Source organism: Myotis myotis, unplaced genomic scaffold, assembly GCF_014108235.1.
Source record: "Myotis myotis isolate mMyoMyo1 unplaced genomic scaffold, mMyoMyo1.p scaffold_m19_p_9, whole genome shotgun sequence".
In the NCBI taxonomy this organism is placed as follows: domain Eukaryota; kingdom Metazoa; phylum Chordata; class Mammalia; order Chiroptera; family Vespertilionidae; genus Myotis; species Myotis myotis.
The window spans coordinates 24,671,919-24,693,656 of record NW_023416401.1 but is presented as its reverse complement, the minus strand read 5'-3'; the positions used below and the strand labels follow the sequence as shown (position 1 = coordinate 24,693,656).

General features: G+C 41.9%; 1 protein-coding gene across 2 annotated transcripts; it reads left to right on the top strand.

Moving 5' to 3' along the window:
• The first annotated feature begins 1,385 nt into the window (after window positions 1-1,385).
• On the top strand, window positions 1,386-21,587 carry SERINC3 (serine incorporator 3). Of its 2 annotated transcripts, XM_036323656.1 has the most exons (10): window positions 1,386-1,542; window positions 3,733-3,894; window positions 4,460-4,653; window positions 6,256-6,335; window positions 6,974-7,111; window positions 11,934-12,103; window positions 13,288-13,378; window positions 14,857-15,037; window positions 17,917-18,144; window positions 18,778-21,587. In XM_036323656.1, the coding sequence occupies exons 1-10, from the start codon at window positions 1,504-1,506 to the stop codon at window positions 18,914-18,916; spliced, it is 1,422 nt and encodes a 473-aa protein (XP_036179549.1). In that variant the 5' UTR covers window positions 1,386-1,503; the 3' UTR covers window positions 18,917-21,587. The 2 variants fall into 2 exon arrangements, with proteins under 2 accessions (XP_036179549.1, XP_036179550.1); XM_036323657.1 differs by lacking the exon at window positions 6,974-7,111.
• Window positions 21,588-21,738: the final 151 nt, after the last annotated feature.

Here is a 21,738-nt window from a genome sequence, read left to right as displayed (position 1 = left end):
CTGACATCTACAAAAGAAATTTTACCTCATTGCTTAAATGGAAAACTAGCTTTGGTTGGTAGAAATGGAAGTTTTTTGCAAACACACACACACACACAAACCCTGAAATAAAAGTTATTTAACTGTAGATGTGGTTATCTGTGGAGAGATGTGGAAAATGAAGCCTTCATTCTGTTAAAAAGGGAGATAAGCAAGTGTTAGAAAAATGTTAAATACATACTAGTCTCAAACAAACTTTTTCTATGGTTTGAAACAGGACTTTTTCACTGTGCCTTCCAATGATATACAGAGCCCACATTTTAGGAAACAATGTTCATTTTTCCCTGATAAAGTTGACTCATCTTTCAGTTCTCAGATTAAATTCCTCAGAACAACCTCCCAGGCCTCCCCCACCCCCTCCTTCCCCCACAACTAAATTGCTTTCCCTGTACCTAGTGGGCATTAAATTTTTATTGAAAGAATATTCCCTTAGGCTACTTCTTCATAGTACTGATCACAATACCGTATGTTATGGTGCATTTATGTTGTCAGTCTCTTCTTAACTAGGCCATAAATTCTGGTTACACTTTGTAACGGGACAACCAAGGGGTCTGGGCAGCCTGTCACTACTTCAGCCAATTAAGCAGAGACAGGGTTGAATCATATATGAGCGTTTATTCCAATAATGCCAGCAGTATGGGAGAGCAGTAGGTCATCCACAAAAATCTGCTCTGCACCCCACCATAAGGCAACTGCTTACATTGGGTAGAAGGACAAGATTACGTGGAGGAGTAGGAATTACAGGTATGGGAAAATGAGCACGGGACAATCATTACAGATTACAAGTCATGTAGGATGGGGGGAGGGGGGAGGGGCAGAGTTACAGAAAGCGGCGCCAGCCAGATTACAGGTAGTAGGGGCGGGGGGTTGTAAAGAGCAGGTGCCTCCAGGACTAGGTGCCCCGAGGTTGTAAATCTTTCCACAATGATAGGCAGCTCTCCGAAGGAGGACAGACTGCATTCCGATGTTAGCTCCCATGTCCCAAGGGCGTACAATTCTCAGCGAGGTTAGACTGTGCTTTGTCTAATCAGAAAAGAATCACGGTTAACAGAGCATGATTAATATTTCTTATAATTATAGTCAATTTCTAATAGTCTATTTCTGCCCCTAACAACTTCAGTATCCCAGATGTTGACACATAATGGGCTCCCAGGGAATACAAATGAGGTGAAGAAATCAAGCCTCCACAATCCTAAAGCGCTGGCAGGTTTAGCCCCGCCTCCTTCCTCGGTTGGCGAGGATTTAGCCCCGCCTTCTTTCTCTACCAATGACAGGTGCCTCCTGAGCCGCGGCCGAGGGCGGTGGGCGGGGCCACGCAATGACGGTGGGCGGGGCCACGCAATGACGCTGGCCGCGCGTTTCCGGCTTGAGAAACCTTGGTGTTTCTGAGGAGACACCTCAACTGGCAGTAACCGCGCGCAGCGAGAAGCCTCCGGATCCGCCGCTTCCATTTTCGGCGTCACCATGGGAGCTGTGCTGGGCGTCTGCTCCCTGGCCAGCTGGGTGAGTTCCTGGGCTAGTGTCTCGGTCTGACCTGTGGTTTGGACGAGGGGGGGCGATAGTGAGCCCCGAGATCAGACCCGAACGGGCCTCGGCTGCAGACTCCCGGGAATTGGAGGGACCGGCCCTGAGCTGCGGAGAGTATCCAAGGGTCCAGGCCAAAATCCGCGATCGGGAGCAGACGGCTCGCTTTCCGCGTTTGATGAGCGCAGGAGGCCAGGCCGCCATTGTTTACAGTTTCCGTTGCCCCGCCCCCAGGAGCCTTCTGGCCTCTGGGTTCAGCCGCCGCTGGAATAGGACCGAGGAATGAGCTCCCAAAGCAGGAGCTCTCGGGTTCATTTCGAAGCACCTTCTTAAGGTGGCGCCATTTAATTTGCGTGGTTTGAATCCTATTTTTATCCTGTAGCGCGGAATTTGCCAAAGCTACAGAGTGTGTGGCAGAGCTGTGGGTTTAACCGAGGCCTGTGCAGTTCTGGTGCAAGAGGAAGAAGGCCTTGTAGATTATTCAAAATTGGAAGCCACCGTCTGAACTTTGGGGACCTTGTGTAAGTCCCGTAAGACGAGGATAATAACTCCAGCATCTTCCGTCTGGAATGCTGTTGTGGGATACAGTTGAATCATTTTGTAGATTGTAAACTCCATGTTTTAAAAAGGGAATTTTAGGACCTATAGAACAGAATATGCGGAGTTCCCTCGTATACTCACTTCAGAGGACGGTCTGGGCTCATTCCACTACCATTTCTTAGGGCCACCTCCGCTCCCTCTCCCTCCCGTCCCCATGTTGAGCGTGGACCTATGAACCAGATCACCTTTTGATACCGGGTTGCGGGTTCGATCCCCAGGAGGCAGTGATGATTCTCTCTCTCACTCCCTCCCCCTTCCTCTCTGAAATAAATAAAAATATATTTTTAAAAAGATTGTGGATCTTAAAAAGGGTAGGTTCCTTGAGAGCAGTGGCTTTCCAAGTTATTTTTATTTTGACCCAAAGTAAATAAATTTTACATAGTTGAGTTAATACATCCATGTAGGCACAAGTTTCATGAAATCTTACCTTTACCATCTGCTGTACAATTTTTCTACCACATTAAAAAAAAATTCTGGTCAGTTGATTTTTATAATCCACAAGTGGGTTAAACTCACTATTTATAAAATAGGGGAGTAAAAACTTTTCTTCCACCCTTGGTTGGTAGGTAGGGACCTGTGACAAAAGACAGATTAGCAAGAGAAAGAGTTTATCTATGCTTGCAAAACCCACATTTACACACAGTTGCTCAGCGATGAACTCAAATTACTGGGTCTTATGGTAATTCTATGTTTAACTTTTTGAGGAATCTCCAGGTTACTATTTATTTATTTATGTATTTATTTATTTTTATTGATTTTAGAGAGAGGAAGGAAGGGAGAGAGAGAAAAAAAACATCGATATGAGAGAGAAACATCTATCAGTTGCCTCCCATATGCAAACTGACTGGGAATTGAACCCACTAACTTTTGGTGTTCTGGAGGACACTCCAACCAACTGAGCCACACTGGCCAGGTCTCCAGGTTACTCTTGAATAGAGCATAATGGCTCTTGCTATCATCTATAATAATAAAAGTGAAATATGCTGATTTGACTGGATGTCCTTCCCCATGAAGTCAGGCTGCAAGGGAAGCCGTCCCGGGTGCCAGAGGGAAGCCGGTGCCGGCAGGCGGGGGAAGGAAGGCCTACTCTTGCATGAATTTCGTGCATTGGGCCTCTAGTTATTTATAAGGGTTTCCATGTAATGTTGCTTGTAATATCAGATTTGGTAACGAGGGTTCTTGGTAAATAGCAAGTGCAGTTAGGTGTATATTTTTCTCATTAAGATATGTTGTTTTTAAAGATAATATGACACCTGTGTGAATATAAGTAAAATTTATTGGGCGCTTACTATGTTTTAGGTACTGTGTTGAGTGCTTATTTAATACAGTAATGTCTGAGGGAGGAAGATTCTGTTAGAGTCTATGTTACAGATGGAGAAAAAGGTTTGCTGAGATAAAGTGGCAGAAATAACATTGACTCCAGAGCCCATACTTTTCACCACTTCCTCCCAGTTGTAATTCTCTGTTAGAACTGTCAAAGTCTGGCTTGCTTCGTTTTCTATTCTGCGATACCTATGTCAGGAAGGAGTCCACTGAAAGCTCTCAGATGGCCATATGTGCTTATTACAGGTTCCATGCCTTTGTGGTGGCGCATCGTGTTTGCTATGCGGTTGCTGTCCCAACAGTAAGAATTCCACTGTGACTCGCCTCATTTATGCTTCTATTCTCATCCTGGGCACTGTTGTATCCTGCATCATGCAAACGGAAGGGGTAAAAAATCAGCTGAAGAAGGTTAGTAGAAGTAACAGAACCCTTAACGTACTGATTATTTTTATATTCTGCAAAATTTTAGTTGACATTAATATTCTTACTTATTTCTTCACTTACGAAAGTCAGTGAAATTCATTGTAATTTGGGATATAGTCAAGATACAGAATATGAAGGGATTAGTCCTTTCCCAGAAATAAAGGAAGTTTAAGTGAACATCTTCAGGTTTTAGTCTAACAACCGAGAGAGACAACAGATATTAAAAGGGTGGCCCTAAAACTTAAACATTTAAACTGATCCAGGCCTTTGAAAGGAGTGAGTTGTAGCATGAAGATTCCTGGGATAATGGGAGATAAGCTCATCAGTAGAGAAGCGCAAAGAAGAGAGCATTTCACTTTTATTTCCGAAATGCAAGTTGTTTATACTCTGGTGGCAAGGTTGTAAATGATTGGAAGACATGGAGAACAATCCCACAGGATGGTCTTGGAGTTGTTGAAGTAGTCAGTTTCTTAAATCCAAACTTTCCTATGGTGGGGTAGAATCTGTTTAAATGTGGGTGTTCCCGTAACATTGACATTATTTTTTCCAGATTCCTGGATTCTGTGAAGGGGGATTTAAAATCAAGGTGGCCGATATAAAGGCTGATACAGATTGTAATGTGCAGGTCGGTTTCAAAGCTGTATATCGGATCAGCTTTGCCTTGGCCATCTTTTTCTTTGCCTTTTATCTACTCATGTTAAAAGTAAAAACAAGTAAAGATCCCAGAGCAGCAATACACAATGGGTATGTAAGATTTATTTATTATTACTTTGTTACATTATGGTGTGGACCTTCACATTCAGCAGTTAATGTTGCCATTCTGATGGGAGCAGTAGAGTATGTAAATCAGTGGCCCAGATGTGTGTCTGACCTATTGTACATGTGAAATTGTTTCAGTGTCATTTTCAATTGGAGACCTGTAGCATTGGAGGAGGTAGAGGGGATGAGGAGAGTCTTATCTTTTTTTTCTTTTTTAAATAAGTTTTTATTGATTTTAGAGATGGGAAGGGAGAGAGGAAGAGAGAGAGAATCATTGATCGGCTGCCTTTCTGCAGGCCCCTTACTGAGGATTGAATCTGCAAGCCCAGCATGTGCCCTGACCAGGAATCAAACTGACCTCCTGGTTGATGGGTTGGTGCTCAACCATTGAGCCACACCGGCTGGCTTATCTTTTTTTTTTTTTAATTAAATCTTTATTGTTGAAGTATTACATGTGTCTCCCTTCCCCCCATTGATTGACTCCTTCTGTCCTCTGCCCCAGGCCTATTGTTTCAAGTTTCTAGATTTTATTGAACACCTGTGAAATAGTTCAAGCACTGTGCTAGGTACCACATAAACAAAGATATTTATTTATTTTCCTTCCTATTGTTAAAAGATAAGATGTGCATGTTATATTTAAACTAGAGGCCCAGTGCACGGAATTCATGCACTAGTAGGGTCCCTAGTGGCTGCTGACCAGGTACTCCCTCCCTTCCCCCCGGCCGCCTGCCGCCTGCCACCACCTGCTGAGGCCTCCCTCCCTTCCCCCGGCCAGCCAGGCGCCCCCTGGTCAAACTCCCGGAAGAACTCTGGTCAGGGGACAATTTGCATACTATGCTTTTATTATATAGGATAGTATTCAGAAAGATAAACAGTGGATATATTTGAGCTACTGATTTACTTACTCTGTTTCTTTCTATTCCTGGCCCCTAGTTCCCCTAATTCTCGTTTGAAGAGTAAAGGGAGTTTTGTAAACTTTATAAGTAAATTATCTCCTTTTTATAGATGCAATAACTAAATTTGAGAGAGGTTATATAAATTGCTTGAGATCTCAGCCAATGAGGTTGGAGCTGAGATTGAAACTCAGGTCTGTCCAGCTCCAAAGCCTGATTCTTTCCACTCTGCCATACAAGGAGTCTTTAAAGATCATGGACTAAAAGCCAGGTTTGGTCTTGGCTTTGCCAGTGATGAACTGTGTAATTGTGAGCAAGGCCCTTATATCCTATGTTGTAAAAGAAGGATTGGGAAATAACTTTTCCCCACACCTAATAGTTAATTGCCCTATATTTAGCTAACATTGTTTATCTAGAACACTTCAGAATTCTAGAAAAAGTCCTATCTTTAAGTGCTAAAAGTAGGGAAACTAAGGATACATGTTCCTCTTAATGTGAATGATCTGTTCCCTGTGCTGTTTATTCTTAAATTGTGTGAAGTACTGAATGAAGTAGCCTCATATCAAGTGAAGATCTAAGTCAAGTCATGTTGGAAATGCTACTAAGGCTTTATTTTTGCATTTTAGAAATTCATTTTCTCACTATTAGGGTGAAAATTAGTATTTCATAAATGCCTTTTTAAATATTTTAACAGGTTTTGGTTCTTCAAAATTGCTGCCATTGTTGGTATCATGGTTGGATCTTTCTACATTCCTGGGGGTTATTTCACCACAGGTATGGCTCACTATTTAATTATAATATATACAGACTCTATATGATTAAGTTAAAACTATGTTTTCAGTATTGATTTTGCAGAACTGACAAAGGAGGTGGTGTCCAATTATTTGACTTGGTACTAATATTAAGATATTAAGGCATTCAGGTCACTTCTCAGCTGTTCGGGAACCATATGCTAATTGTTTGTCAATATTTTAACAGTCTATCTTCTTACTTGACAATACTCAGTTTATCAGAGAGCTTGTCACCATAAGGACTTATAACTCATGTGCTCTACCACCCCTGTCTTAGCCTCCTTCCTTAGCCTGCTACTCTGGCATTGAGTGACATGTGGATTTCCACTATGATTTTTTCCTCCCTGTAAAGGGAAAAGGCTTATAGTAGCATTTGGAATGTTAGATCCTAGGCTCCCTTTGGCCCAAGATAAAACAAGTTTTAAAAGATCTGAAGCCCATAGAACACTTCTCAGACAATGCCTTTGATTTTGGAATTGGAGTAATCTTGCTGAACTGTTGGACACAGAATATGTTTTTACCACCTATCTCTTACTTGAATTGAAATCTTTTTAGAATGTTAGCAACATTGTGAAATGTTACTTGTATGGTAAAGAATAACTTTGTTCTTTTGACTTGTAGTCTGGTTTGTTATTGGCATGCTTGGGGCCTTTATCTTCATTCTTATCCAGCTGGTGCTGTTGGTAGACATGGCTCACTCTATAAATGAATCATGTGTAAATCGAATGGAAGAAGGAAACCCAAGGTGCTGGTATGCTGGTAAGTATCTAACTCAACTATGAGAGACACACTGCATTATGCTACATAAAACAGGGCGAACAAGAAAAACATCCATTGATTGATTGATTGATTGATTGATTGATTTTTTTTTTAAATATATATTTTATTGATATTTTTACAGAGAGGAGGGGAGAGGGATAGAGAGTTAGAAACATCAATGAGAGAGAAACATCGATCAGCTGCCTCTTGCACGCCCCCTACTGGGGATGTGCCCGCAACCAAGGTACATGCCCTTGACCGGAATCGAACCTGGGACCCTTGAGTCCTCAGGCCGATGCTCTATCCGCTGAGCCAAACCGGTTAGGGCCCATTGATTTAAATGTACAAACTTTCAGGGTCGAGCTGACTTAAAAACTATACTTTCCCCTTGAGTTAATTCTGAATTATATGCATTACTGGAAGGGAGTAGCACAGATAATATAAATCATTGGATTCCCCCCCAATTCATTTATTTTGAGATTTGTAATGTAACTACATGCATTTATATAAGGGGGGAATTGTTTACCTGGACAAGGGGACTCAGATGCATTCTTCATATGGGACATCTGCCAACATAGGCAGAAGAAAGTGAACAGTACTTACTGCTTTATTCAGAGTATGACCCCACACCTCTTGTAAAATCCTTTTGGTGAAAAAGGGTACTTAAAATTTTTAAGTTGGGAACATAATTTATAGCCTGTAAATAATGGGGAGGGACTTTGGAACCCTTCACTTATTAGGAACAATGACCCAGCTGTATTTTAGTTTTAAAAATAATGGTTGAGATTGCTTGCCCTGACTTCACCTCACCCCTCCCCCCCCCAATTATAAAATAACTAGAGGCCCGGTGCACAAAAATTTGTGCACTCGGGGGGGATGGGGGGGTCCCTCAGCCCGGCCTGTGCCCTCTCGCAGTCTGGGACCCCTTGGGAGATAACGACCTGCTGGCTTAGGCCTGCTCCCGGGTGGCAGAGGGCAGGCCCAATCCCTAGGTGCAGCCCCTGGTTGGGCTCAGAGCAGGGCTGATTGGGGAGTTGGGGTGCCGCCCCCTGTCACACTCAAGGCAGAGTCGATGGGGAGGTTGTGGCGCCACCCCCTGTCACGCACAGAGCAGGGCCGATCAGGGGGTTGGGGAGCTCCCCCCTGTCACGCACAGAGCAGGGCCCATCAGGGAGTTGGGGAGCCCCCCCGTCACTCACAGAGTAGGGCCAATAGGGGAGTTGGCACACTGCCCCCTGTCACACACAGAGCAGGGCGGATCAGGGCGTTGGGGCGCTGCCCTCTATCACCCACAGAGCAGGGCCGATCAGGGGGTTGGGGCGCCACGCCACCACTGTCACACTCAGGGCAGGGCCAATGGGGAGATTATGGCTCTACCCCATCACACACAGAGCAGGGCCCGTGTGTGTGTGTGTGGGGGGGGGTTGGGGTGCTACCCTCTATCACCCACAGAGCAGGGCCGATCAGGGGGTTGGGGCGCCTTCACCTGTCACGAACAGAGCAGGGCTGATAGGGAGGTTGTGGCCCTGCCCCCTGTCACACACAGAGCTGCAGGGCGATCAGGGGGTTTGGGCGCTGCCCCCTGTCACGCTGATCCCGGTGCTGGGAGGCATATTACCCTTTTACTATATAGAATAGAGGCCTGGTGCACGGGTGGGGGCCGGCTGGTTTGCCCTGAAGGGTGTCCTGGATCAGGGTGGGGGTCCCCACTGGGGTGCCTGACCAGCCTGGATGAGGGGATGATGGCTGTTTGCAGCTGGTCACACACCCTTCAGGGTGGGGGTCCCCACTGGGGTGCCTGGCCAGTCTGGGTGAGGGGCTGAGGGCTGTTTTCAGGCTGGGACTGAAGCTCCCAACTGCTCCTTTTTTTCATTTTCTTTTTTTATTCTGGGCCAGCTTTAGCTCTGAGGCTCCAGCTCTTAGGCCTCCGCTCCTGAAAGCAGGTATCTGGTTTGTTTCAGTTCTCGAAACTCTGTATCAACTCCAGCTCTGAGATCCCAGCCAGCTGAAAGCTGGTTTGTGGGGTTTTGTTTAGTCTATATTTGTTACAGTGTTTGAAACTGCAGGCTCAGAGGCCTGCAGCGGCCGGCAGGGAACGTTGGTTTCCTCCGTCACTGAAGCAAGCAAGCAAGCCTCATGTTAGTTTCAAGCTACCTGGCTGCCGGTCACCATCTTGGCTGACAGTTAATTTGCATATTGCCCTGATTAGCCAATGGGAAGGGTAGCGGTCGTACGCCAATTACCATGTTTCTCTTTTATTAGTGTAGATAGATTCTGTGTTTCAAGAACTTGAAAATCGAAAATTACCCAAAATCTAAGTCCCCAGTAATTATTACTCACTGTTAACATATTAGTCTACATGTATATCTCCTATGTATAGGAAAAAGTCATTGAAAAATGTATAATATGTTTGTGTCTTATTTATTTTTTAAATGTAATATATTTTCAAATAGTTTATAGTTTGACCATTTTAAAAACTTAGAAATAAGCTTGTTGTGAATGACCCATGTCCCACGTGGTTCAGGGTTTGGGATCTGGAAAAAGGGCCACACACAAATGAAAAAGACGAGATAAGAAATGATAATTTGGAAATTGGAGGGCCAGGTGAGAGCCCAATGCAAGAAGATGGACTCTGCCTCTGCTCAGGCCTTGCCATCCTTTTATTCAGTTTGGGATCCACCTATAGCCCTTAGGCCGGCAAGTTCCAGTAACAGACAGACTATCTTATCAGTAAGGATTTACATGACTATCTGGTGGGGAAGTTGCTTCAGCTACCATTGTCTCCACTAAACAGTGGGTGCAGAGCTCTGACTTTTGCCAGGGCTCAAGGGTCATCAGCATTCTGGGCTCCTTGTCCACGCCTCTCTGCTAGTGAAGATAATAGGTGGTTTCCCACAGCTTGTGAATAAGTTTGGCTACAGTACAGAAATAAATACCTAATAACATATTTCTGAGTACATTTCTGATTATTTCCTTAGAATAAATTCCCAGAAGTAGAAGAGTGAAAGGGTATGGATATTTTTAGCACATGCTATCAAATTGTTTAGTTTTCTTTTCATCTTATATAGTTAGGATGCTTCTTTTTAAATTGAAAAAAATAGTACCATTTTTACTATAAACACAAATGGTAGAATTTTATAAAGAATAAAACATGCAACTCTACCAACTTGCAACAACCCACTTTCCTCTCCAGATGTAACCACTGGAAGGTAGTAGCACAGATAATATAAACAGCACCAACTGGATAAGAATGAATTCAGTTATGTTTAAATGTAAATAGGTTTATACTATACATTGTTCTATGACTTACTCTTTTTTTTTTAATTTTGGTAACCTTTAATACAGAAAGTTTCTCTTTTTATTTTTTAAATATATTTATTGATTTCAGAGAGGAAGGGAGAGTGAGAGAGATATAGAAACATCAATAATGAAAGAGAATCATTGATCGGCTGCCTCCTGCACATCCGCTACTGGGGACTGAGCCTGCAACCCAGGCATGTGCCCTTGGGCGGAATCAACCGGGGACCCTTTAGTCCGCAGGCCGACATTCTATCCACTGAACCAAACTGACTAGGGCTGCTCTTTTCACTTACTGTATGATGAATATTCTTTCCTATCAGTGAACATAGGTATGTCTTACTCATTTAACAGTTGCATGGTATTCCAATCCATACAATTCCTGATGTTCCATGGCATGGTAAACCATAATTCATTTAACCATTGCCCTGTTATTGGTCACTTAATCTGTAATGTCTATATTGCAGAAAAATATTTTTTTAAATTGTCTATCATTATGGATTGGGAATCCTGAAACTTTTCCTTCTTCCTGACTAATAAAATTTCTTTCTTTCTTTTTTATCTTTCTTTTTTTTCTTTTTTTTTAACCTATTTACTTCTGTTTTGTATAATTCATTTTGGATCACTCCAACTATAGGAGAGTTTAATAATGAATTGTAGATTTGCCCTACTTTGGAGAAACTAAAAGTAGAGAAATCTTGTATGTTCAGATAGAAAAGCATTAAGAACTCTGCTAGTAACCTAATGTATATCATTATTTTATAGTAACACTAGAGGCCCAGTGTACGAAATTCGTGCACTTGGGGATGGGGGGTGTCCCTTAGCCCTACCTGTGCCCTCTCATAGTCCAGGAGCCCTGCGATCAATTGCCCCAAAGAGGTAGGCCCCACCTACCCAGCCAGGGCTTCGAGATGGATTGCCCCACCGAGGGAGGCCCCGCCCACCCGCCACAGCCCACTGGTCGGTGGCCTGGGCCTCCCTCTTTGGGGCAATCATGGAGTCCCCCCGACTGATCGATCATCCCGCTGATGTGGTCATATTGTGATAGGAAACAGGTTTATGTAGCCAGCGGCTACAGAGGAAAAACGACCACAAAAGATGCCTGTCTGTTCTGTTTAGTGCTAACACCATCCCTAGCACTGAGCTTGCTGTGAACTGGGACATTTTGAATGCTAAGAGATCTTTTAGGTTCCTAAGAAAAGCTTATAATGAACAATATTTTGTATTTAGTTAGAATTTACTCTGGTTAGAATGATCAGATGTCTGGTTTTTTAACCCATGAACTCAAGTTAGGTAATCCAGGAAGTGAATTCAGTTGTTTGGTGGATTTTGTAATTTAACATTGAGCCAACTCGAACACAATCTGAAACTTCAACCTTAGGGCTTCTGTCATTTCACTGTAAATTAGTAACCATCATAAAAGTGAAATAATGTCTATTTTTATACGGAGAAGAAAATTGGTCTTCATTTATAAAAGTTTGTTAGGATTGGGAATATTCATATTGTGGTTTTTTTTTCTTTTCAGTTTTACTATCTGTCACAAGCATCCTGTATATCGCTTCAATCCTCTTTGTCAGTTTGCTCTACATATACTACACCAAACCAGATGGCTGCACAGAGAACAAGTTCTTTATCAGTATTAATCTGATCCTTTGTGTTGTGGTTTCTATTATATCCATTCATCCAAAAATTCAGGTATGGTGGTTTTCTGCTTCTTCCTCCTGTGGGATTTTTAATTAATGCTAAACTTGAAACCTAGGTAACCTCCTATATGAATTTATGTCCAAATTAAACATTTTTCCATATTATGATAAAGTCTTCATAATTATAACTTAGTAATTATAAAAAGTGCCATTGAGTTGCCTGTAGTATAATTAAATGAGTAATTTTCTTATCATTTAAGAAAACCTAAGCAACTTGAGAATTTATAATTTCATAAGATTGTTTACAACTTGAGAATGATTTTTATGAATCATTAGCCAAGATATTTTAGGGGGATTAAACTAGAAAAAAGAATTGATTTTTAATACTTAAAAACAAAACTCATGCTCCTAAGTTTTATCACTTAAATAACATACTTTTAAAAATTAATGGAGTTTATATGAAACTAGAGGCCTGGTGCACGACATTCGTGCACTGGCGGCAGGGGGGTGTCCCTCAGCCCAGCCTGCACCCTCTTATAGTCGGGGACCCCTCGGGGGATGTCCAACTGCTGGCCTAGGCCCACTCCCCATGCAGGAGCAGGCCTAAGCTGGCAGTCGGACATCCCCCAAGGTGTCCCTAGCCCTGCCATGGAGGTGGGAGTGGCTCCCGCCTCCGTCACTGCACTCGCCAGCCGTGAACCCGGCTTCTGGCTGAGCAGCGCTCCCCCTGTGGGAGTGTACTGACCACCAGGGGGCAGCTCCTATGTTGAGCATCTGCCCCCTGGTGGTCAGTGCTTGTCATAGCGACCAGTCGTTCTGCCATTCGGTTGATTTGCATATTAGCTTTTTATTATATAGGATGTGAAAAGAACATCTAGACATCACCCCTCTTTAAAAATGAGGAAAGTGAAGTTCCAGAGAGATGATGGGTTACCCAGCTAGTTAGTGGCAAAGCTGAGTTTAGATTCCGCTACACTAAGAGACTAATAAATCGAAGCCTTTGTGTGATAAACAGGAATTTCCAGGATTATGAAATGCCTTGAGAACCAAGAATATATGCTTCCTCTTCCTGGGTTCTTTTTCAAGCTAGCTCAAACTGAAAGGTTACTTGTCATCTTTTCAACATCAGAAGGTTCTTAGTGAATAACAGTTCAGTGGATCCCAGAGAAGTACACCAAGTTTTAGAATGTCAGCCCTTGCAATCCCTGTAGCATTGTTTTCTTTTTGATTCTATAGGAACACCACCCTCGTTCTGGCCTCCTGCAGTCCTCCATCATCACACTCTACACCATATACCTTACATGGTCAGCCCTGACCAATGAGCCTGGTAAGAGAATGGCAATAACACATTCATCTGATGAAAGTAGGAAATTATTCCTTTGGTAGAGTAAAAAGTAAAGCTAGAGCAGATTCAAACAAATGAACAAACAGAAAACTGAAACTTCACTGGAAAGTATAATGTCACTGCAGATACTTGCCTTTGAGGTTTTATTCTCCATGTCTATTCATAGCTACTCCTCGCTGACAGTCTAAGGAACTGCAATCCTTTATGTTAGTCTTGGCTGTCGATTTCCAACCTTTATTTTTTGCCAACCTGACAAAAAAAACACACAATAGGTATAATTTTGATTGATTCTCACTGATGACTATAATGTTGGCTGTAGTCATTTTTTATTTGACAATCTAAGGGGAAAAAGATTAGTGCCCCTGACTAAATAGTCAGATTTTGCATGTTTTAAAAATTCTATGGTACACCAGTTGAAAATTGCTGTTCTAGGCTTTTCCCTGGACTAAGTCAAATTGGTTGAGAGCTAGAAAAGACAAGATTGTCTTGGCTCTTTGTAGAATTGTTTTAATTGTGTTTTACTTTGGTGTTACGGGCTCTAGAGGAAATAGCTGTAGGAAATCTTTTGTAGTTATTATAAAGTTGTTTCTCTTTTTTAAAAAATATTTTTAAGTTGATTTCAGAGAGAAAGGGAGAGGGAAAGAGAGATAGAAACATCAATGATGAGAGAGAATGATTGATTGGCTGCCTCCTGCATGCCCCCAACTGGAGATTGAGCCTGCAACCCGGGCATGTGCCCTGACCCGGAAATCGAATTGTGACTTCCTGGCTCATAGGTCGGTGCTCAACCACTGCGCCACACCAGTTGGGCAGATATAGGGTTGTTTCTCAATAGAGTATTCTGTGGGTTCCTTTGAAAGGGAAACAATTATTGCAGAATCTCTAATAATGACTCAGCTTTTTTCAAAAAATATTTTTATTGATTTCAGAGAGGAAGAGGGAAGAAGAGAGAAACATCAATGATGAGAGATAATCATTGATCGGCTGCCTCCTACACACCCCACACTGGGGATCAAGCCCACAACCCAGGCATGTGCCCTGACCGGGAATGGAACCACGAACTCCTGGTTCACAGGTCGACGTTCAACCACTGAGCCACACCAGCCAGGCTCAACTTTTATTATGTTCTTATGTCAGTATGTGACAACAAAATTAGGGATAAACTCCTTATGCTCAAAGCCTTTGCATAATTGTAGAACCAAGAAAATTTATTAAATGTCAAAACCAGTAAAATCAGGATTGATGTTTGTGAAATTTGACAAATTATTGTTTCTTTTTTTTCCAACACTAAGTCACTAATTGCAACACAGATACGTTACTGACTGCTAAATTTCAAGTTCTTTTAAATATAGCATTCCCATGTTTTATGTCATGACTGCATGTGTAGCCATATCCTTCAAATCCTTTATAGGAACAGGATGGGTTGTCACTAAAGATAATAAAATATTTCCCATTTTCAGATCATTCCTGCAACCCAAGCCTATGGAGCATCATTACACACCTGACTGCACCAACCTTGGCTCCTGCAAATTCAACTGCTCTGGTCCCTACCTCTGCTCCACCAACGCAGAGTGGGCATCTTCTGGAGACTGGGAATTTTATTGGGCTGTTAACCTTAGTTTTGTGCCTTGTGTATTCTAGGTAAGTTTAAAAATACTTAGAACAAGATTCTCATGAAGGTTAATATGGGTGAAGCAGCTTTTTTGCTTTCAAAAAGTATATGAGGAATTTTTTAGTAACAGCCTAACTCTTCTTTATTAAAAGTCCTCAACTTGCCTCGGTTACCCATTTCTTAAAACTCATTAAATCCTCTCATCAAATAATTCTTCCCAATGTTACAAAGAGATACCTTCTCATTTGTTTAGGAGGAGAAACAAATCAGCTAGAGCAGTGGCTCTGAAAATAGGTTGGCTTATCTTTAAAAACTTCACATGCCCCAACCCAAGATCAAATCCATAACCTAGCTATGTGCCTTGACTAGGAATTGAACCTGCAACCTTTATGGTGTACAGCAGTGGTTCTCAACTTTCTGGCCCTTTAAATACAGTTCCTCATGTTGTGACCCAACCATAAAATTATTTTCGTTGCTACTTCATAACTGTAATGTTGATACTGTTATGAATCGTAATGTAAATATCTGATATGCAGGATGGTCTTAGGTGACCCCCGTGAAAGGGTCGTTCGACCGCCAAAGGGGTCGCGACCCACAGGTTGAGAACCGCTGGTGTACAGGATGATGCTCCAACCAACTGAGTCACTTGGCTGGGGTATATACACAATTTTATTTATATCACTTGAAATATAATTTTTAAAAATAAATTAGGGCCCTGACCAGTGTGGTTCCGTTGGTTGGGCGTCATCCATTGTACTGAAAGGTTGCTGGTTCAATTCCTGGTCAGGGCACATGGCCCAGTTGCAGGCTTGATCCCCAGTGTGGGGGTATGAGAGGCAGCTGATTGATGTATTGCCCTCACATCAATGCTTTTCTCCCTCTCGTTTCTCTCTCTAAAAATTAATAAAAATCTTTAAAAATACATAAATAAGGTAAATAAATTAGGAACATGCCATATAAATACACTTACTATTCTAAAATACAAATTTGTCATTATAATCTGGACAGCTTTATATAACATTATGTGTAGATTTACTTGTTTTGTTTTGTTTTAATGATTGCTTAAAGTGGGGATTGGCAAACTGCAGCCCTAGTCTGCCTGCCTATTTTTGTTAGTAATTTCTGTGAAACACAGCTATACTCATTTGTTTTCATATTTTTGTTTGTTTTTCTTTTGGCCTTTTCTTTTTTAAAGATAAAATTCACATACCGCAAAATTCACCCTTTAAAAACGTACAGTTCGGTAGTTTTTAGTATATTCAGAGTTGTGCAGCCATCACCACAGTCAATTTTACCATTTTCCTTGCCTAGAAAGAAAGCCCATGCTCATTAGCAGTCACTCCCCATTCCCCCTACCCTCCTGTCCCGGCAGACAGTCATCTCTTTTCTGTTTCTAGATTTGCTTTTCAGACGTTTCATATGCGTGGAATCATACACTATATGGTCTTGTTACTGGCTTCTTTCACTTAGTATGTTTTCAAGGTTCATCCATGTTGTAGTATATGTCAGTCTTTAATTCCTTTCTGTTGCTGGAAATAATATTCATTGTGTGATAACACTACATTTCATTTATCTATCCATTCATCAATTGATGGACAGTTGGATGTTTTAAACCGGCTTATTTGTCTTTTTATTGTTTTTGTATATGGTTTGAGGTCTGGGGTCCAACTTCACTCTGCTGTATGTGGATATCCAGTTGTCCCAGACCATTTGTTGAAAAGACTATTCTTTCCCCATTGACTTGTCCTGGCATCCTTGTCAAAAATCAGTTGACCATAAATGTAATGGTTTATTTCTTGATTCATAATTCTACTTCATTGATATGTATGTCCATCCTTATGCCAATACCACTTTTTTAATTACTGTTGCTTTGTAGTAAATTTTAAAATTGGGAAGTGTGAGTCATCCAAATTTGTGTGTTTTTTTTCAAGATTGTTTTGGCTATCCTGAGTCCCTTGCATTTCCATGTAAATTTTAGGTTCAGCCTGTCAATTTCTGCCAAAAAATAAAAAAGGTAATTGGGATTTTGAAAGGGGTTGAGTTGAATCTGTACATGAACTTGGAGAGTATTATCATCTCAACAATATTAAGGCTTCTAGTCCATGAACATAGGATGTCTCATTTAGGTCTTTAATTTATTTCAGTGGTTTATAGTTATTAGTGTAGAAGTCTTAAATTTCTTTTGTTACAATTTTAGCACTGGGTTTTCCATAAACGCCCTTTATTATTTTGAGAAAATTTTCCTCTATTCCTAGTTGGAGTGCTTTTGTTATATTAAAAAGGATTTTGTCAAGTGCATTATTTTATGTCTCTTGAGGTGATCATGTAGTTTTTGTCCTTTATTTATATGTATTTTGTTATTGAGTCATTTAACAAACTTTAGTGAGCGTCTGTTATGTGCCAGAAAGCATAGATGACTAAGGTCATTGTTGTTAAGGAGTTCTGTGAGTAGCAAGAAAGACAGGAATGGTAAGTGCTATGGCAGAGGGAAGCATAAAGAGCTGTGGGAATTTAACCCAGCCTAGTGATGGGGAGATGTCAGAGAAGGATTTCCAGGGGACATGGCACATGGCCAGAGAATTGAAGGATAAGTAAGTTATCTGGGAGAAGGTTGGAGGGTGGTACATTCTAAGATAGGAGAGGTATGTGTGAAGTCATGGAAGTAGACATTGAGAGCATAGTATGTTTGGGGAAACTCCTAAGCAGTTAAACCATCAAGTACTAACTGGTAAGAGTACTGTCTGTCTTGTGATGGCAGGCACCAGTTCAGAACTTCAAGCAGGGCCTTTCAGCCCGTCAGGCCCCAAAGTAGGAGCAGTTCAGAAATAGCCTTCATGCATATAAGCCAATGGCAGCAGTTCATCTTCATGCCCATTTCTGATTTGTTTTCCTTGGCATCACTTTCTAGCTTCCGCACGTCTACCAATAGCCAGGTAAGTAAGCTGACCCTGTCAGGAAGTGAAAGCGTGATCCTCCGTGAAACAACTACCAACGGTGCCAGCGATGAAGAAGAGGGACAGCCTCGGCGGGCTATGGACAACGAGAAAGAGGGAGTTCAGTACAGCTACGCTATGTTCCACTTGATGCTCTGCCTGGCTTCTTTGTACATCATGATGACCGTGACTGGCTGGTACAGGTAGGAGGCTCAGACAACACAGATGGAAGATCACTTAGCCTCCTTGGGCCAACTGTAAAATCTCCATCCATTTTCCTGACTTTAGAATCCCCTTCTCTTACCTATATAACAAGTTGTGTTCGGTGCTCTTTTCTGAAATACTTTTGACTTGTTCTCCTCTTGGATTTAAAATCCAGTTGGGATTCTTACAGTGCAGATTATGGGGAGCTCTTCCAAACCTGAGTGCTTGAGAGAGACAATCATGACATAAAGTCAGTCTTTGTTCTCTAATTTTTCTCTGTGTCTAGAGAGAATCATACAGAATATTCTGATCGAAGTAATGATTGGTAAGGAAGGAGAGTTTCATGGAGACCATTTCAATCTAGACTTTTACCAGTATCTAGAACAGCCAGATGTTCCCGTAGAACTTTGCCCAAAGATTAGGGCTCTTCATGCTGGCAAGAAGATAAAAGCCATTGGAGAAGTAGGGTTCCCTGCTCATAAAAACTAAAAGCAGTTTCCTCAGGTCCCTTCTGGAACCTTAGTAAGGATTAGTGTCAGCCAAGTTTCCCTGGAGAATTTCCTGGCTTTGTTTGGGGGGCTGCCCGATGCTGGTATCAGGCTCCTTTTCCTGACTTTCTTCTGTTTTCTTAGCCCTGATGCGGAGTTCCAGAATGTTACCAGCAAGTGGCCAGCTGTGTGGGTCAAGATCAGCTCCAGCTGGGTCTGCCTCCTCCTCTACGCCTGGACCCTTGTGGCTCCAGTTGTCCTCACCAATCGAGACTTCAGCTGAGCCTCTGAGTGCCAGGGACACCACGTAAAGGTTCCCTTTGCTGAACGCCCTTGTACTTTTGCTTCAGCTAAAATATTAAGTGAATGCTTTGCGAAGTTGACTATATCCAAGTGTATATCCCAAGGCAGGATTGAATATGATTGATACAGGATCTGAATTTTTTATTTACATGTACATTGTTTATTTTTAAGGATATAGTGCAAAGGGAACATTTTTGCCTTGTAAAGTGAACTACAGCTGTGCTGTGAAGAGAGTTCTTTATTAAGACCTGTAGGTTCCTACAACTTTGATTTAAAATAGAAAATAGAAAAATATTGGATATTTGAGGCCATCGTTAATATATTTCTATTGCAATATCCTTAAGGAGCAGAAAAAAAAAGTAATAATGTATTTCTATGACAGTTTTCCTCTGTGAAAGTCTTTACTTGATACAAGCATTCTGTTCAGTCCGTAAGCTCTTAAGAGGTATAGCATCATAGTAATTGGGCGAAGGAGTGTGTGTGTGGGTCCTTCCCCAGAAGAGGGGTTGCTGATAGGGCTACTGCTTCTGCATCTTGAGACTTCATTTTTTTTATACTACAGCATTGACACTGCTCGATTCAAGTATGTGGCTTTGCCAGAACATTAATTTCAATAAATGCTTTGTAGGTTTGGTTAAAATGAGGACTCACTTAGGAAAAAACTGCAACTTTAGTCTATGTAATTATTTTGTTATGAGTATGTAAAAGTAAAATGCATGTGAATTTACTATATTTGCACTATAAGGTATTTGATTAAAATAGACTTACGCTTTTAAGGCCCTTTAACAGCTTTTATGAATTAGCAGCCATTCTGTATTTTTTAGACTTATATAGGCAGTCAGATTTATCAGCAGAATGCATCTATTCCTTCTAAAACTGAAGGGCTGGTGAGTAAAGTCTTGAACTCATTCAAAAAGTGTACCAATAGGTACCTTCTCCAGGCAAGATGCTTGGGTAGGTGAGAGGCAGGGGCAGGGACTGGCGGGAACCCTCCTGGAGAGGGAGCAGGCAAGGAGACAGAGGTCTTCAGGTTCTGGGATACAGCTTTAAGAATGACAGACACTCGCTCTACCATCTTGTCTCACAGTTTCCGAGAGGGTGAAAATGAGCTGACAACTGGTACAATGTGGTGTGACTAGTCCTGTGACTTAGGAATTCAAAGGTGCCCAGGTGGGGGTGTCATGGTAGGCTTCCTGGAAAAAGTGACGTCTCAGCCAAGAATTGTTAGGAGTTAGCTAAGAGATGGGAAGTGGGATGGCATTGCTGGAGAGTAGACGAGTCTGCATGTTAAAGGCAGGGAGATTTTTTAAAATATATTTTATTGATTTTTTACAGAGAGGAAGGGAGAGGGACAGAGAGCCAGAAACATCAATGAGAGAGAAACATCGATCTGCTGCCTCCTGCACACCCCCCAGTGGGGATGTGCCCGCAACCAAGGTACATGCCCTCGACCGGAATCGAACCTAGGACCCCTCAGTCTGTAGGCCGACGCTCCATCCACTGAGCCAAACCGGTCACGGCAGGGAGATTTTTAAAGACTTGTTTAATAAAGCTGGACGGGGGAGAAATGGGCAGAGACTAGGTTAGGAAGGGCTTTATAAACCACACTAAAGAGTTTGGACCTTACGCTGAGGGCAGTGGGGAGCATATTCATAGTGGCATGAATAAATTGTGTCTTCATTCACTGTATACATAGAGAATGGGTTTAGAGAGAGAAGACCAGGTAGTCCATGTAAGATTTGAAACAGAAGTAAACATGAGGAAGGAGAGAAATTGACAGCTCAGAGCTGCTTAGTAATTAAAATTTAAAAATTGGCAGGTGATTAGATACGGGGGGGAGAAGTAGATTCCTGAGTGATTCTGGTTTAAACACCTGGGTTTGATATGTACGTGAGGGGCAGGAAGAGGGTGTTAGAAGGATGGAGGTGTGGTCCCTTAAGAATGGCCAAGAGCATATGCTTGGAAGTCTGATTGGGTTTGCATCAGTTTTGCCATTTTCTATTGTCAAACAGCTAACATTTATTGAGGATATACTAAGCTTTATGACCCTGGGTGATAACTATCTGCCTGAGCCTCACTGTTTTCTTTGTTTGAACAAAAGATAGTACCTAGTACATAAGATTGTTTAGAGAGTAAAGCTGCTTTGTCAAGTGCTTGACCCACCTTAAGCACTCTGGTAGTAGCTGGTAATCTGAATATGGGCTAAAAAGCTACTGGACAATATTCAAAGTCATAGATTTTCAGCCAAAATCTAGTGCAGGCTAGATTTGAGGTGTTCTTACAGAATTAAACACAGGGAACATAGAGGGCACACACTCGGTTGGGGTGCAGGTGTGGGGGGTAGGGAAGCAGGGCTTGATAATAGGAATTGTTGGAACCACCATCTTTTAAACCAGTGGTTAATGTTGGGGTACAGAGATAAGGTTGTAAAGGATTTGGGGGGGAGACAGGGCAGGTTTAGCCCTTTTCCAGTATAAAGCAGATACCCCACTTTCCTTAACAGCAGGGCCACCCAGATTAAACCCATTAAAGGTCCTAAACTTCAGAAACATGGTACACCCCCCCCACACACCTTATATAATTCAAAATAAAAGCAATACTAAACTGTAACATAGGTTTAATAAAGTCCAATAAAGTTTTTAAATTTTTTATCACGATAGAAATTTTGATATTTAATTTAAAAAAATAAATTTTCTTTAAAAATTAGGGGGCAGTGTCCCTGCTGTGCATGGTTTTAAGTTGGAAGCCCAATAGTTTAGCCAAGATTGAAGTGATTACACACGTGAGTGCTGAATCACAAGC